The sequence below is a fragment of the Meriones unguiculatus genome, chromosome 1 (genome assembly GCF_030254825.1).
Source record: "Meriones unguiculatus strain TT.TT164.6M chromosome 1, Bangor_MerUng_6.1, whole genome shotgun sequence".
NCBI lineage: Eukaryota > Metazoa > Chordata > Mammalia > Rodentia > Muridae > Meriones > Meriones unguiculatus.
This window is the reverse complement of record NC_083349.1, coordinates 5339140-5355825: the sequence shown is the minus strand read 5'-3', so window position 1 is coordinate 5355825 and position 16686 is coordinate 5339140. Positions and strand designations below refer to the sequence as shown.

Below are 16686 nucleotides of genomic sequence, written 5' to 3'. Positions count from 1 at the left end.
AGTAGCCCACATTGTACATCCCTGACCACTGGGCTGGGGGTCTCCGCTGGCTTCTGCTCTTCCACCCCTGGGCTCTCTGCTTTCAGCTCCCCACTGAGTCCTCATGCCACTGTCCCCTACCCAGCCCCTTTCTGGGAAGGTCCTGCTCAAGGTGTCTGAGGGCCCCGCCCTCCCAGCTCATCCCTCTCTGGAGTGGGGATTAGAATCCTGCTCATCAGACACCTTGAGTCATTGTCCCCTGGGCCCATCCCCTGGGCTGGTTTGGGGGGGTGGGCAGTGGGGCTGGGTCTTCCTGGAGCTGTGAAGCTCAATTAAGTGTCATTAGCTGAAGAGAGTTTCTGCAGGATTAGAGCCAGGCCCCACCCTGTGTTCCTCGTCCTCTTCCACCCCACCACCACACGGAAATCCGATGAGCTGAGACAAAGGGATCAGGTGGGGCATCATGTGTGACAGGTGGACAGTAGGAGAACTGACTCTCAGGGTGGCCGGCCGATGAAAGAGCAGGAAGGTAGGTGGACGGGGAGATAGCAGAGGCACAGAGAGGCAAGCTAGACAGGTGACTAAGGCATCGGAGACCGGGCAAACAGGTAAGAAAGTGGAAACTGTGAAGGAGTGGCCTGGGGCACAAGGGGACATAGAAAAGAGGGCAGAGATGGGGGCACTGCATGGGACAGGTGAGCTCTGATACTCCATCTTTCCTGGCAGATTCTGGAGGCAGTCCACCATGAGGCCCAGCATTCTCTGGCTCCTGAGTGTTGTGGGTGAGTTTTCTGAGCCAGGGTGGGATGGAAAGTGGCGGGGGAGAGGTGGTGGCTGCCCTGGGATTGGGTCCTTCCCTCCCCTGCTTGTGATAAAGTAGTAATTGCGGCCCCCCAACTTGGTGCTGAGGATGGGGAACAGGTCAGCCCTCCTTAGCTGTCTCCTTGTATCCATGGCATCATCCAGCTCTCTCTGCTATTCATCTCCCATCTCTTTGTTTAGTTTTTCTGAAGCTTGTGTGAGCTCTCCTGCCTCAGTCTCCTGAGCGCTAGGATGTCAGACATGTACCATCACATGTAGGATGTCAGGCATGTACCATCACACGCACCCTCAGCCATTGTCTCTTTGCCTCTTACTTTCCTGTACCTTCTCCCACCCACATCTTTACGCTTAACCCCATTTCTCCACCTCAGGTCTCAGCCAGGCAGACAGGGAGAAGATCTTTAATGGTGTTGAGTGTGTGAAGAACTCACAGCCTTGGCAGGTGGGGCTGTTCCATGGCAAATACCTGCGCTGTGGTGGTGTCCTTGTGGACCGCAAGTGGGTCCTTACAGCTGCTCACTGCAGTGGCAAGTAAGCCCCCGGATGGGCCCTCCTCGGGATGAGCAGAGGAACACGCCATGGGAGGTGTAGGTCTCCTGACGGTGTCAAGAGGTTGTAGTCGGACAACTTCAGGCTAGAGGTGCAGAAGAACTTCCTGGAGTGGGGCTGTGTGCTGCCTCGTGGGACCTGGTGCACAGTGGGTGGAGGAGCAGGGATGGTGCCTTTGTTCCTCTCCCACTTCCTCCTGTGCCATTGCCTTTCCTATACAGTGTTTAATCACCAGCCCCAGGAATTCCTTGACCCCAGCTAGACTCAGGGTGTCACTGAACTTGAGTCACAGCCTGTACCCCAAGAAGCCAAGTTCAGCCACCCTTCCTTGAGAAACCAATTAAAACAGACAAACTAATAGCAAAAAGGAGATTTACTCAATGTGGCTACTGCGGGAAGAAGACAGAGCCCCAGTGAGTCCCCCCCAGTCCATCTTCAGGGTCCTGGAGTGAGATGGGTGTGAATGGAGGGCTAATGTCATTCTAAGCAGTTCAAGTTGTGCTCCTACCCACCACTGAGCCATCATGGTCTGGGCATCAGTCCCCACCTGTAAGGGGGTCTGGCAAGCTCTCAGAACTGTCTGAAATCTCTTTCTCAGAGACATTACCCTCCAGTTGGCACTTTTTCCTTCTCTTAGCATTCCTAGGAAGGAAATTCCCATTTCTTCTGGGTCCATAGCTCCAGTTATCTGATAGACAGGGTGACAGACACTAGTGTCTCCTTAGAGTATCTTTATTTTGCCTGCTGGAGGTGCACACCTTTAGGGAGACAAAACACCAGCCAGGACCCTCCCTGAGCCATCCCCCAAGATGATCCACTTGCTAGGTCTGGACTTTGTTGTAAAAGGGGGGGCCCCGGTTTCAAGGGACCAAGAGATTCCTTGCAGGAAAGAGAGGTGGTGTACTCCTTGTCCATTGCTCGGCAACAGCCCTGGCAGCATTGCTGGCGCTGGCCGTGGGGATAAATATGGTAGCTGCGTAGAGGTCATCCTGCTCCATGACATCTGCTGTCAATGAGCAACAGAGAGAGGCCATATGAGTAGAAGACCAACCCAACACACACAGACGATGGGGGACAGAGACCCAGAGAATGAGGGGGGAGAGACAGAGAGAGGTAAGGGTGACCTATCTGCTACCCACTGACCAACCATTCCCTCAGATACCTGGTGCGCCTTGGGGAACACAGCCTCACCAAGCTGGACTGGACGGAACAGCTGAGGCTCACCACCTTCTCCATAACGCACCCCAGCTACCAGGGTGCCCATAAGAACCATGAGCACGATCTTCGACTCCTGCGGCTGGGTAGACCCGTCCGAATCACCCACGCCGTCCGGCCACTGGCCCTGCCCAGCTCCTGTGCACCTATGGGGGCCAAGTGTCATATCTCAGGATGGGGTACCACGAACAAGCCATGGGGTAAGAGGGCCCTGAGGTTGGGGGTGAGGGATGTTGAGTAAGAGGTCAAATTGTTCACTTCAGGGAGAGCATGGGTGTGGGGTTAAACAGCAGGGTCAAGGGTCATGGTAGGCAGGAGATTTTAGAGTCACAGAGGTAAGGGATTGAGTAGGGAGCCAGAAGCCAGAGGTCAGAGTACCTCGAGGGGTCATGAGGACATCATGAGTCATGGGCTTAGGTGTCAGAGGTCATTACAGAGCTGGTACCTGCTGGGCCTCTAGTCTCAGGTACTCTGGAGGGTAGAATGTTGAAGGTAAGCCTTGGGAACAGAGTAAGAGCCTGTGCCAAAATAAAAAGTGAAAATGTCTGCAGATGTGGCTCAATGGTAGAACCCCAGCCCAGACCTCTCCAGTGAGCCCTTAGGTTTAGTCTCCACTAGGGTGGGAAGCTGAGCTCACCGAAGCACAATCTGGTCTGCATTTGGAAGTCATAGGGTTTGGGCCAGGGCTTCTGTGTCATGGAATCTGGGGTCAAATGGTCCAATATCAGAAGACTTTTTTTTCTTTGAGTTGAGATGAAATGAGTGAAAGTTTGGAAGATGCAGAACTGAGGTCTGAGCTAAAGTGAAACTAAGAATGTGGGTTCAGTAGGAAGAAGACACGAGTGAGGCTGGGATCAAGAAGCAATGATGTCAAAGGTCAAAAGACCAGGCCGATGACCTGGAGAGAAGGGTCACTGTGAACCCGAGCCATGAAACTCAGAGTGTTGAGGAGGCAGCAGGGTTGAGGGAAGAGATTGAATTTGGCTTGAATGTCCTCGGAAAGAACGTAGCTTCAGAGTAGGGATCTCAGAGGACCCCTGCGTCACCCATCCTCCCTCTCCGCAGACCCATTCCCAGACCGGCTCCAGTGCCTCAACCTCGCCATTGTCTCCAATGACACATGCTGGGCCGTGTTCCCTGGAAGAGTGACGGAGAATATGCTGTGTGCGGGTGGTGAAGCCGGGAAGGATGCTTGTCAGGTGAATCAACTCGGGGTGGCGACCCGCCACTAGGGACAGAAAGCAGGCAGACAATAGGAGGGGAAGACAAAAGCTTTGCGGAGGGGGAGCGTCAAGAGGGACACAGGTAGACTGCTGGGGTGTAAGGAATTTATTAGTAGAGGTCTTAATGCCATGGACAGACAGACAGAGGCGACAGCATGGCAGGGGCTCCGAGGAGTGTTCAGGCCCCAGCACCAGAGACAGAGAGCACAGCAGGACCCTGAAGAGGCATCAAAGTCCACATGGCAAAAGAGGAGGCGTCTCTTTATATACCTTTCTGAGAGTGGGTTATGTTTCAGAGCAAGACCCTGCAGGCAGGGTCTCTGGTTCCCAGGTGGGAGGCACTGAACAAGGCGGGGGTTGGGGGGGGCTGCAGCTGTGTGGCCACCAATACTCGCTTTGACGAAACTCATTTCCCAGGTGGGGAATCGTGGCACCTGGAGCTCTGTGAGCTAGGGGCTGGAAGACAGTATCTCTGTACAGTGGCCGTTAGTGTCTGTGAGAGGGGAAGAGGAGGCTTGCTGCCAAGTGTGACAGCTTGAGTCACAGCTGGATTCTGACCTCACATTCTTACAGAAATGAGGAAAAGCGGAAGAGACCCAGACCCGGGAGGTGGGAGGTGAAGGAGTGGGGTGGGGGAGATGGGTCTGGAGAGGAGGGAGACTCTGAGGGGATATGAGGGAGGAGCCCAGAATGGAGGGGCAGGAGGCGGAGGGGGGAGCAAGCAAGCAAGCAGTAGAGGGCAGAGAACTAACCAGGACTGGATGTCAGGGCCCCTTCACTGGTTCTCCAAGGCTTCCCCACCATACACCAGCTGGGTTACCCATGTTAAGAGAGAGAGAGGGTTTGGGTGAAGGTCACAAAACCAGCTGATTGTGTCCGTGCGTGGAGCTGCATCCTGGTCTCTTGCTCATCCTAGAACAGGGCCCAGATACCAACCAATCCCCTCAGAGCACTTATAGACCAGCTGCACAAAGCATTCCCTTCACTGGTTGGCCAGAACCCCAGTCGGGGTGGCATCTTCCTTCCTATTGGCTAGCTGTGTTGGCGTCTCCCAGGGCCTGGCTTGGAGCCACTTTCTATAAGTAGCCGTCTCGTTTCTGTCTTCTAGGGCGACTCTGGAGGACCCCTGGTGTGTGGAGGGGTTCTTCAAGGGCTGGTTTCCTGGGGATCCGTTGGACCTTGTGGACAAAAAGGCATTCCAGGGGTCTACACCAGGATCTGCAAATACGTGGACTGGATCAGAGCGGTCATCAGAAACAACTAGCTGCCTCCCCTGTCTGCACAGCGCTCCTGCCTGCACACAGCGCTGCTTAAGGCCGCTCTGACCCTCGGAGCACCGGCGTCCTCCCTCGGCACTCCAAGCTGCTCCCACCCTTGTGGGCTTGGAGCCTCTCGAAACCTCAAGTGTGCCTATGAAAGTGGAAAGGGGCTTGTCTAACTGTCTGGAATAAAAGTTATACAACCAAGGGAAGGGGCTGTTTAGTATGCAGTTTAAGACTGGAGGAAACCAGGAAGGGCGGGAGTTTCTGCCAGGCGTGGTTGCACAGGTCTGTGATCGCCTCACTCCTGCGAGTGGAGAGGTGAGGATCAGGAGTTCAAGGCCATTGGGGTATACACAGTGAGTCTGAGGCCATTCTGAGCTTCATGAGACCCTGTCTCGAAGTAAACAGGCCAGGGGTGATAGCTCCAAGTTCAAAGCCTCACTTGGCAGGCTAATCCCTTCCTTGAGTTTGAGGCCAGCCTGGCCTACAGAGTGAGCCCTAGGCCAGCCGGGGCTACAGAGTGGGAATCTGTTTCAAAAGCGAAGCTTCATTTTAAGTTATTTTTATTTTACGTGTATGGGTGTTTTTCCTGCATGTATGTCTGTACAGCGTGTACATGTAGTGCCCACCGAAGCCGGAAGAGGACACTGGGTCCTCTGGGAGTAACGTTACACACGATTTTGAGCCGCTGTGTGAGAGCTGGGAATTGAGCCGAGGCCCTCTAGGAAGAGCAGCCAGTGCTCCTCACCGCTGAGCCATTTCCCCAGCCCCAGCTCTTGGCTTTGTCATGACTGGACATAAATGACTGGAGCGGAAGTAATGTGTGATGCCTCACTGCACCATCGTGTTCCTACGTTCTGTCTGGGATGGGATGGGACGCCATTCTGTGTTACTGTGTCAGAGATGGTCCAAGGTGGTCTCGAAATGAGACAGCACAGCCACAGTAACACAAGGCTATGCCTGCCCCATGGGTCCTGTCTCCACGTTCGCTTCAGAAGGCAGACAAAAGAGGTCCAGCTCAAAAATGCCTAAGAGGGGACTTGGTGTGCTGGCCCAAAAGCACAAGGATGCCCTTCCCGGCATCCTCCTGGCCTTTACCCCCGCTCCACCCCAAGGCAGGGCTGGCACCCCCATGTCACAGATTAGAAAACTGAACTTCCCTGGGGTGGAGTCGCCCATCCCACGTCACCTGGGTAGGAAGAGGCAGAGCCCGTAGGGTTTGAGGCCACGGTTGGCTGCCGGCAGAGCCTGGGCCTACCCCGCCTTGTCCTACATCTGGTTAGGGGAGAAAGGAGAGGAAGGCCTGGGGAAGAAAGATCTGAATGAAAAACACATAAGCTGGGAGAAGTGAGGCTTCGAACCTGGAGCTACCAGATGAGGAGGCCCAGGGGGCTGAAGAGTGACAGGAAATTATCTACAGTACCCAGTAAGTGCTGGAGGCCTGGGCAGCGGAGACCTGGGAGAGGAGGGAAGGGTCAGCAGAGAAGCAGAAGCAAGGCCCGGCGGTGGAGCCCTGGGGCTCTGGCACACCTGCTGTGGTTTCTTCTCCTTTCTTGAGCCACAGCTGTCACAGGCCCTGACCTGCCTCCCCCATCGTCCTGTCCTGCCCCTTCACCAGGCAAGCAACTCCACCTCTGTGCCGCCCCAGATTCCCCCTCTTCTTTCTTTGGAACAGAGAAGGGAGGGCCCAAAGGAAGCCAAGGGGCCCACTGGGTTTAGGCTGTAAGGAGGAAGAGGCCCATAGGAGGAGCGACAGCAACGGAGGCTTAGTGAGGAGACAGCAACAGGCACAGAGGGAGGCCTAGAAAGGGATGGTAAAGACAAAAAGCCGAGACAAGAGGAGACAAGGATCAAAAGACATGCAGGGACAGAAACACAGAGAGGCAGAGAGACCAAAATCACACACAACGCGATGGGATCAGAGAGAGGGGAATGGCAGGGCTGAGACTCGGAGACCTGCTGGGAAGGAAAGAGTGTACCTACAAGGAGAAGAGGCCACAGGAAAGAGAGGGCCTTGGAGAGGTGACATCCTGTCTCCCAGACCCCAAGGCTGCTTTGGGAGGGCCCACACACACCCCTCCCCCAGGGCGATAAGGCAGCTAGGAGCCAAGTCATCTCAGGCTTTCCTCGGGCCAATCCCCTGCCTGCCTGCCTGTCTGCCTGTCCACCTGCTACTCAGACCAGCCTGCCACTGGGGCCCTCCGGAGCCCCATCCCCAGAGCCCATGAGTGAATGCATGAGGGAAGGGAAGGTTCCCCTACCCCCACTCAGTCCAGGAGACTACCATCCTAAAAGCTAGGCCTCTTCTGGTTTAGCATGCTTTCCCCCTCTGATCTGTGCTTGGAAGGATGGGAAGGGATGATCCTGAAGCCACACTCTGCTTCTCTCTGTATCTCTCACCTCCAAACTGCTGCCCCCAAACTCAATGACCTCTGTCCCCAGTTTAGGTGGTTAAGTCCTGCCCTTCTCTCCCACCCCCGCCAGCCAGGGCAGCTGTAGGCACTGGCTGTCTCTTGGCCAACCACACCCAGCCCTGTCCAGCTGTTCTTCACAGGGGTTCAGGAAGGTGGAGGGAGGAACCTCACTGGGACAGACTTCATAGGACCCTGTTACCTGCTATTGGGACAACAAAAATGAGGTCCTTACCCAGCAGGTAGTCCTTTCCCCTTGCCTGCCCATCACTGAAGTTATGGAGCAAGCCAGGTTCTCAGGTGAGAAGAAAAAAATATTCTTTCAGCTTTCTCCAGTGGTCTTTCTTCTCCACTGGCAACTTAAACAAGTGAGCCCAGGAGCCTTGCCCAACAAAGCCCCTCCCAGCAGCTTTGTTCTCAGCACCCAGGAAGCTGCTAGCCTGGATCCAAGCTGCTGCGCAGAGTCACTCCAGAAGCATAAGATTTTTCAGGGTTGGAGTGAGAACCAGCAGGTTCCCCTGGGGGAAGGAGGCAGGTGGTCAGAGAAGTAGAGAGCCATGGCAGGTGAGGGGAAGAAGAAGATTCTCAAGCCAGCCTGCTCATCGCCTCTTAAAGTGATTAGGCCTCCCTCCTTGTCTCCAGGGGAACCTGGAGCCCGTCCTACCCCACTCCAGGCCATGATGATGCTAAGATTCATCGCACTTGCTCTGGTGACAGGTACAGTGGGGCTTAGAGGGAACTGTGGGGCCTCTTTCTCCTATTTCTAAGTCCCCTCCCCTACGATCCAGGTGATAGCTGCTTGGAGATCACTCCCGTGAGCTGGTCTCAGCTATACCAGGCATGGTCAAGTGGGTCTCAGAGGAGGAGTGAGGGGAGCTGGGTTACCCCAAAAGCTTAGGATAGCCACTAATGATCTGGAAGTACATAGTCTTAAGGCAGTACATGCCAGCTGGGAATGAGAATGCCTACTCCTTTGCTCCTCCCCGCCCTCATTTCTGGGGGTTTCTTTACCAGCCTCTTATGCATGTCTTTTGTCCCCTTCAGGGCATGTGGGAGGAGAGACAAGGATCATCAAGGGTTACGAGTGCTCCCCTCACTCCCAGCCATGGCAGGTGGCCCTCTTTCAGAAGACACGGCTGCTCTGTGGGGCAACCCTCATCGCTCCCAAATGGCTCCTAACAGCAGCCCACTGCCGCAAGCCGTGGGTGCGGGGGCTGGGGCGGGGATGGGAGGGGGCTGGAGATGGAGAGATGGATGGAGAGAGGGTCTGGGAGGGAGGCAGCAGTGGGTGGAGGGATGGGGGTGTGATCAGGACTAGAGAGGAGAAGGTAGTTGGGACTGAAGATGGAGGGGTGGGGGATGGAGTGGTGTTAGACTGTGTGATGAGGATCTAGTTGGGTTGATGATAAAGGGATGAGGTGGCTTTAACGTGGATGATGGTACTCTAGCCAGGGTGAGGATGAAGGGGTGAGTGATGCTGGAAGTGGGATGGGGCTGGGTGTTCACAAGGTACAATTCATCATCTCTCCCTCCCCACCCCTGCCCTGTCCTCCTCCCTTTCTACCTCTGACCACATCTCTCCCACCTCAGCCACTACGTGGTCCTCCTTGGGGAGCACAATCTGGAGAAGACAGATGGCTGGGAGCAGAGGCGGACGGCCACTGAGTCCTTCCCCCACCCTGACTTCAACAACAGCCTCCCCAACAAAGACCACCGGAACGACATAATGCTCGTGAAGCTGTCCTCTCCGGCCCTCATTACCCGAGCCGTGCGGCCGCTCACCCTGTCTCCACACTGTGTCAACGCGGGCACCAGCTGCCTCATTTCCGGATGGGGCACCACGTCCAGCCCCCAATGTAGGGGCTCCAGGGGGAAACGTGATGGGGTGGGAGGCGGGGTGTGGGGGAAGGAGACAAGATGAATCTTCAGAGAGAAAGATCAGAGTCACGCAAGAGGCATAGTTACCTGGGCTGTCAAGAGAGGGGTGAGCTAAAAGGAAAATGAGGGATTCTGGGGGACTTGCTTTTGGGCCTCAAGACTGAGACAGGTGTGATCCCCAAATTTATAACTCTCTAGCTGTGGGATCTAAAGCACATGGCTTTGCCTCTCTGAACTTTGGTTTTCTCTGTAAAAAAGATGATCATAGCTGCTTACCACAGGGGGTCAGAGAGAACACATGGGGAGCAAGCAGCAGGAAGATTTTACTCACAGCACGGCGGTTGCTGTAGTTATTACAAGCCTAGAGACGGATAAGGGCAAGCAAGGGTTGTCTCAGGTACTGGCTACTGTGGCGGGATTGGAGAATCCGGAGCTCGCTGCTCATGCCCTCCGCTGCTATCCCCACAGTGCGCCTGCCTCACGCCTTACGATGCGCCAACGTCTCCATCATTGAACACAAGGAGTGCGAGAGGGCCTACCCGGGCAACATCACGGACACCATGCTGTGCGCCAGTGTCCGGAAAGAGGGCAAGGACTCCTGCCAGGTCAGCAGGCAGGGGCTGGGGTCCCAGCCGCACACCCATTCCAACCTCAGCCGCATCTTTCCTGACATCCGCAGCCCTGGCCCCAGCATCTCCAACCCTGCTATCCTTTCTGACGTCAGCACAACCCCTGCCTGCTCCCGCTTACCCTCACTTCCAACTCCAGCCACCCATCAGATAGGATGTAGACGGACCCTGACTCCATCTACACTCTCACCCAGAATCCCAATTTTATCTCCCAACCTGGCACCAGTCCCACTGACAAATCCTGCCTTTGCCTGCTTCCCACCGCCACCACTGAACTCACTCCCACCGCAAGCACCCCACTTGACTCTAACAGATTGTGTCTCCTCTCACGTCAGGGTGACTCTGGAGGCCCTCTGGTCTGTAACGGATCTCTTCAAGGCATCATCTCGTGGGGTCAGGACCCATGCGCGGTTACCAGAAAGCCCGGTGTCTATACAAAAGTGTGCAAATTCATAGAATGGGTCTACCACACTATGAGGAACAACTAGAGGGGACCTGCTCGCCACCACCAGATCTCTCCACTCCTTAATGCTTTGACTTCTGTCCATTCTGCCCTAAGAAGCCCCCAGCGGGGACCTTTGCATGCACTGTCTTTTGACCCATCGTGGGTATAATTTAGGGGATGCTCTAGCCTGATGATTGACTTAGGGCTTGAACTAAGTTGTGACTCTGGACTTGATCATCACTGGTTTTGTTTATTTGGTTGGTTTTTGTTGTTTTATCCCTATCCCTGAAGATAGTCCCTGGCATATTCCAGGGTTTCAATAAACATTTGTTAGATGATAAGTGGTTCCGTTGAGCGCTGACTGCATACGAATCCTGAGCCAGAGGACTTTTAAGTGATTTATGAGTATGAGTGTTTGTCTGCTTGTGTATGTGGGCAACATATGCCTGCTTGGTACCCGAGGAGTCCAGAAGAGGGTGTCGGATCCCTTGGCCTCCATATGGGTGCTAGGAAGCAAACCCTGGTCCTTGGTAAGCGCAGCAAGAGCACACATCCTCTGAACCTCTGGGCATCTCCCCAGTCCCCAAAAGGGCTTTTAAGTGTCACTAACCAACTGAATGCTCACAACCCCCCCGAGGAGATTGGTCCTATTTCCCTACCCACTTTGCAAACATCAAAGTGGGCACAGACAAATGAAGACTCACAGCCATACAGCTGAGAAGTGAGAGACTGTCTTAGCTATCAACACAAGGCCACATTAAAGCTCAGTTTATCTTATTTTTATGTTAGGTTTTTTTTTTTTTTTTTTTTGCTTTGTTTTGTTTTTACACTTACTCATTTTTTTTTTCTTGGTGGGCTGGGGGAGGAGGCTCATGCCATGGTGGGCTTGTGGAAGTCAGAGAACAAATTGCAGGATTCAGTTCTCTCCTTCCACCATGGGGGGTCTAAGGATCAGACGCAGGTTGTCAGGCTTGGCCACAGCACCCTAACCCACCAAGCCATCTTGCTGGCTGGGCAGAAAGAACTCACTCAGTTTATTTTCCTATGTGGAAAACTGCACATGCAAAAGCGCAATAGCAGTGAGTGCATCCGCATGCATTTTCCAGCTGCCCAGATTCAGTTCACTGAGGTCAGTGTTGACTGGTAGTTGCTGGCCAAAATGAAGTCAAAGGACACAAAAGCAGAAAGGAAGTTTCTGTCACTTTTGGAGCTCCATGCGGCTATGTACAGCATAACTACTGTGAGCAAAGATCTGGACAGGGCTGAGCCGGGCAACCTCTGAAGTTAACCTTGTCTGGCAGACAAGGTGCCCCAGATAACGCCGTCGTTCTGGTCAGCGCTTAGGGAGAGATCGCTGGCACAAGGAGGAAGAACTCGGAGCTGTAACCAGATAGAACCTCCTGGTTGTTAGGCGGACTTGCTTGCTGTTTGACCTCTTATGAGTCACGGTCCTCTCTGAACCTCCCATTCCTCACCCAAAATGAGGGTGTCAGCCGAGGTGATGTGGCCTGTCCCTTGAAGCCTGGGCCTCCTGTGATTCACTGGCTTGTGTGTCACCCGAAGACACACAGGGAGGGTGCACGATGCTCACACACAGGTTTAGTGCAAAGCTACAGCCTCCCAGCCCCACCCCCCAAGCACACCCTGAGACACAAGAAGCCTACTGTTCCTCGGTTTAGACATTTAGGAGCTTGTCTGTGTCCTTCCCACTCTTTCCCTCTACCTCCCTGAACTCTGCCCACCTCCTTCTGCATTCCAACACCCCTGAGCACCTACCCCTCGCCTTCACTTCCCCTCTCACCTACCCTTGGCATCACTCACTATATCCCATCACCCCAGGCTCCCAGAAGACTTGATTCCCCCCATCCTCCCACCACACCTGGGAACACTTCTCAGAACAGGGCATGGGGGAACCCCCAAAGAAACCAGCTCAAAAAGGTGTTCCTGTCACTGGCAGAAGCCTGTATTCCAGGGCCCCTCCCAGAACAGGAATCTGGGCCCTGGTTCACTGCCAGCCCCACCTACGTTATAATTAGGGAGAGGGAAAGAGAGGGAGTGAAGCCCTGAGGGGAAGGGTGGGGGGAAGCTTCCGGGATCTTGAGGGTTAAAAGGGAAGTCTGACCAGGGGTCCCTGGTCAGAGGACTGTTTGCAGCCCACACTGCAGGGCAAGAGATACTTCTGAGTCTCCTCCCTCCTTCCTCCTAGGGACTCACAGGTGAAGCGGGATGCTCCCCACCCCTGGTTGGGGTGGATGGCAAGAGGATGGGTGGAGACCCTCGGGCCATAAGCAGGAACTCTTGTAGCCCTGATTTCCCTGTGGCACGGGAAAGTCCCTCAGCTCTGAGGTGAGGAAGAGGCTCCCACAGGCTCAGAGCAGGACCCCCACCCACCCAAGGAGTGTGGACCTGGAGCTCAGCGTGGCCGGTGGCCGAGAAAGACGGCTGCACAAATCGCTGCCCGCTGGAGGAGCTAGGCCTGGCGTCCTGAGGGCCTGTGGAGGGGGTCCCGTGAGGGGGCCCTGGCGCTCTGAGGCAGGGGTCTTGATAGAGCATCTGTTTTAGCCCTGCACTCCAGCCTCTGCAAGCCAGGCATCAGCCATGAGGGCCCCGCTTCTCCACCTCTCCACTGCCTTTGGCGCCTTGGCCCCGGTGAAGCTGCTGCTGCCGCTACTGATGGTGCAACTCTCCGGTGAGCCTGGGGCCAGGGGCGACAGGAGGGAAGGGCCAGGACCGGAGGAGGAGGGAATGTTGCCGCTGCTGCAACCGTACTCAGCTCGCCCTCTTGGGGGCCCGGCACCCACAGAGCCATCCCAAGCAGGCTCCACCCGCGGGTGGGCTCTGTCCCCAGATGCCGCGCCCCAGCCTATTTCACTCTATTCGCTTCTCCGCCTCTTCTGCCTTGCACGCCCCTTGCGGAGCCACTGCGTCCCTGCCTCCTTCTAAACGAGGTCCTACAGTATCCCTAACCCGCTGGGCTGCGTTGGAGCCCTTCCCATCACTGAACTACCTCCCCCCCGCCCCCCTGCGGATCTCTTCTACTTGCCTGGAACTTCTCATTGTTCTGGTCCCATCCCTTACTGTCCCACTGCATCCCTGTCTCCTGCTCCTCACTGTCCCACTGCGTGTCCTGTCTCCCGCTTCATTCTGCCTCCACTGTGATGATTTTTCCTGTCACCGCCCCGCTGTATTCCCTCCTTGCCCCTTACTGCTCCACTGTGTCTCTGACCCTCTCTGCCCCCTCCCCCCCCCATCGTGCCTTGCCTAGTTCCCCATCTGGTCTCTGCCCCGTAGGTTACAGCCCAGCCTTTCCTGCACACGGTCCCAGCCCCATCCCTCCAGCCCCTCCAGCCTCAGCCCTGAGGTGTTCCACTCTGCTGCAACCCTTCTTGCCCTTTCACGCCTCTGCAACTGGTTCGCAGAGTTCCTAAGTCTTCCACGGCTCGCGATCCCGCTGCGCCCCCTACAGGACGATCAGCTAAAGCTGGGCCCTGACCCGGTACCCAACCCGGGCCGAGTGAGCTCTGACCCCTTGCCCGCTTCTCTATCCAGCCGTTCAGGCTCTGCTGCTTCCGGGAAACGCCACGCGCGTGGACCTCGAGGCATCCGGCGCCCCGTGCGGGCGTGACTCACATCCCTGGCAGGTCTCCCTCTTCCATAACCTGCAGTTCCAATGCGCGGGTGTCCTCGTGGACCCGAGCTGGGTGCTGACGGCCGCACATTGCTGGAGGAAGAAGTAAGGAACGCCCCCAGAGGCAGCCATGGAGGGCGGGGAGGCACTTGACCAGCTCCGTGGTGGCGGTCATCCTGCAAAAGAGGCAGGATCAAAGTTGCACGGCCAGGGTTGGGCGCTGTGAATGAATGAAGGTTGAATGAACCAGGGGTTCGTTAAGTCCCCAGTCCTCCTCCCTCAGTCCCAGGGGACCAGCCCCAGCTCCCCTCCCAGACCCCACTTCACTTTCCCACCCTCCGACCCAAGGGCTGAGATCAGGTTCTGTCTCCATGAAGGTTTTGCCTCCATCTGGTTCTTCCTCCTGCAGGCCACTGAGGGCGCGAATTGGGGATGACCACTTGCTGCTTTTCCAGAAGGAGCAGCTTCGGTCCACGAATCCCCCTGTTTTTCACCCCAAGTACCAGCCTTACTCAGGCCCCATCCTGCCACATCGCTCGGATGAACATGACCTCATGATGCTGAAGCTGAGCAGTCCTGTGGTACTGACGGCCAGTGTGCATCCCGTGCAACTGCCCTTCCGGTGTGCTCAGCCAGGGCAGGAGTGCCAGGTCGCAGGCTGGGGGACCACAGCATCCCGGAGAGGCAAGAGCTGGACTGGAGGAGTGTACTTTAGGGATGAGGGCGGGACTCCTGGGTTTAAGGGAGGACGCTGTGGCCCGGGTTTCTTGGTCTGGAGGAGAAGGTCGAGCGAGAGCTGGGTTGGGGGGAGGGGGCTGGGGCCAGATCCCCGAGTCTGAGATTAGACGGCTGGAGTTTGTACCCCTGGGTCTGGGGAAGAGGGCTACAGTGTAGACACCTCCGTGTGAGGTCGGAAGGCTGGGGCTGGACTCTGGGGTCCGGAGGGGAGGGCTACCTGGTCCCTGTGTGACTGGCCTCGCCTTCTCAGTGAAGTACAACAGGAGTCTGAGCTGCTCCAGGGTAACTCTGCTCAGCCAGAGGCAGTGTGAGGTCTTCTACCCCGGCGTGATCACCAACAACATGATTTGTGCGGGGCTGGACAGAAACCAGGATTCTTGCCAGGTAAGGGCAAATCAGGAAGCGTGTCTGTCTCCTGGATAGGATGGCAGGAAGACAGTGACAGAGCTGGCTCTGCCTCCCCCTTCCTTTCTCCCTAATCGGCAGTCCCCCCTACTCTTTACCCCCTTTCTCAACCCACTTCCTCAGTCCATTTCATGCCTGGCCAACCCCTATCCCCTGAGCCTCTCAGTCTCCTCGCCACTGATAAGCCACAGTGCCAGCTGCAAACCCATCACATCTCCACTGTCACCCTCCGACTTGACCCCCAATGCCAACATTACTTCTGCCTGCGTCTCCTTAGTACCCCAACCTCTATCTAACATCACCCCAGCCCCATGGGGCATCTGCGGCATTGTCCAGCAGTAGCCCTCCAGACAGTGACAGCTCACCCACTTCATGGTATCTCCCTCCTCCCACCTTCAGAGTGACTCTGGGGGCCCTCTGGTGTGCGACGACACCCTGCATGGCATCCTCTCATGGGGCGTCTACCCATGCGGTGCTGCCCTCCACCCGGCTGTCTTCACGGAGATCTGCAAATACGTCCCTTGGATCCGGAGAGTCATTCGTTCCAAATGACCAGCCTCTCACGCCCTTCATCCCACTCCACCTGCCCACCCCCTCTCCTCCCCTCATGCCCGCCCACACCCCTGAGCATGTATCCTCTTCCCTCACCCCCTGACCACTCCTGTTCTCTGCTCACAATGGCAGAAAATGGTGGCTGAGAAAGTTCTAGTAACTCAAGGAAGCTGGCAGTCTCCCAGTCTCTAAGAGAGTCATTTAACCCGGCTTCCTCTACCTCGCTCCTCTGTGTGACTGGGACGAGCCTGGTACTCTCTCTGAGCCTTGGTTTCTTTGTCTGGAAAATGGGGACAATGAATTGTCTACCTCTTACATATGCAGTATGGAGACCATGATGGGATGTGCGTGTGCGTGGATTTTTACGGTAATTGTCATGGAGACATGAACACAGTCTGGTGAGCACTGATTAAACACTGCCTGATCTGACCTCCAGTGTGTGTGCCTCCGTCTGGGATCAGAGCCGGTGAGGATGCAGAGGGCAGCCTTCCTGTATGTCAGCAACAAGGAAGGGGCAGGCCCCACGCTGCCACCCACAGCTTCCTCCAAGTTCTTTCGTCTTTTAGGGACCTCAGTTCAGGTAAAACTTGATCTCACGACAACACAGAATGCAGTGGCGTTGGAGGCTTTTTTGCTTTTTAAAATCACATTTATTTTATGTGCATGCACACACACACCCACACACACGCACGCACGCACGCACGCACGCACGCACACAGCATGGTACTTGTGCGGAAGTCAGAGGCAGTTGGTTCTTCCCTTCTACCATGCGGGCCCCAGAGTTTGAACTCGGGTCATCCGGCTCAACAGTAAACACCTTTATCACTGAGTGGCTCACCTACCCCGGGAGTGTGGGCTCCTAACTCAGCTCGCTGCTTTTCGCAGCAGGCAGATGGGGTGTTCAATGGGGTTGAAAGTTACCGTCATGTACCAATACGATTGTGTCGTTG

The 16686-nt window shown here is 55.7% G+C and overlaps 3 protein-coding genes and 1 long non-coding RNA gene across 6 annotated transcripts; 3 read left to right on the top strand and 1 right to left on the bottom strand.

Annotated features, from left to right (window-relative positions):
* Positions 1-674: 674 nt before the first annotated feature.
* On the top strand, positions 675-5250 carry Klk12 (kallikrein related peptidase 12). The gene is made up of 5 exons (XM_021645817.2): positions 675-761; positions 1173-1332; positions 2509-2765; positions 3631-3764; positions 4897-5250. Exons 1-5 carry the CDS (start codon positions 725-727, stop codon positions 5050-5052), a joined length of 744 nt encoding a protein of 247 aa, XP_021501492.1. The 5' UTR covers positions 675-724; the 3' UTR covers positions 5053-5250.
* Positions 1799-4841, bottom strand: LOC132653096 (uncharacterized). 3 transcript variants are annotated; one of them, XR_009590764.1, is made up of 4 exons: positions 4541-4841; positions 2944-3083; positions 2513-2711; positions 1799-2356 (listed from the first exon to the last, which is right to left on the bottom strand). It is a non-coding gene; the product is annotated as an uncharacterized LOC132653096 (long non-coding RNA). The 3 variants fall into 3 exon arrangements; XR_009590766.1 differs by having other exon boundaries at positions 3011-3083; positions 4541-4813; XR_009590767.1 differs by lacking the exon at positions 2944-3083 and having other exon boundaries at positions 4541-4788.
* A 995-nt stretch (positions 5251-6245) lies between the features above and the next one.
* Klk11 (kallikrein related peptidase 11) lies at positions 6246-10754 on the top strand. The gene is made up of 6 exons (XM_021645794.2): positions 6246-6476; positions 8104-8178; positions 8506-8662; positions 9052-9317; positions 9808-9944; positions 10304-10754. The coding sequence occupies exons 1-6, from the start codon at positions 6425-6427 to the stop codon at positions 10454-10456; spliced, it is 840 nt and encodes a 279-aa protein (XP_021501469.1). The 5' UTR covers positions 6246-6424; the 3' UTR covers positions 10457-10754.
* Positions 10755-12486: 1732 nt separating this feature from the next.
* On the top strand, positions 12487-16165 carry Klk10 (kallikrein related peptidase 10). The gene is made up of 6 exons (XM_021645811.2): positions 12487-12629; positions 12976-13102; positions 13963-14146; positions 14451-14725; positions 15030-15163; positions 15584-16165. The coding sequence occupies exons 2-6, from the start codon at positions 13012-13014 to the stop codon at positions 15734-15736; spliced, it is 837 nt and encodes a 278-aa protein (XP_021501486.1). The 5' UTR covers positions 12487-12629; positions 12976-13011; the 3' UTR covers positions 15737-16165.
* Positions 16166-16686: the final 521 nt, after the last annotated feature.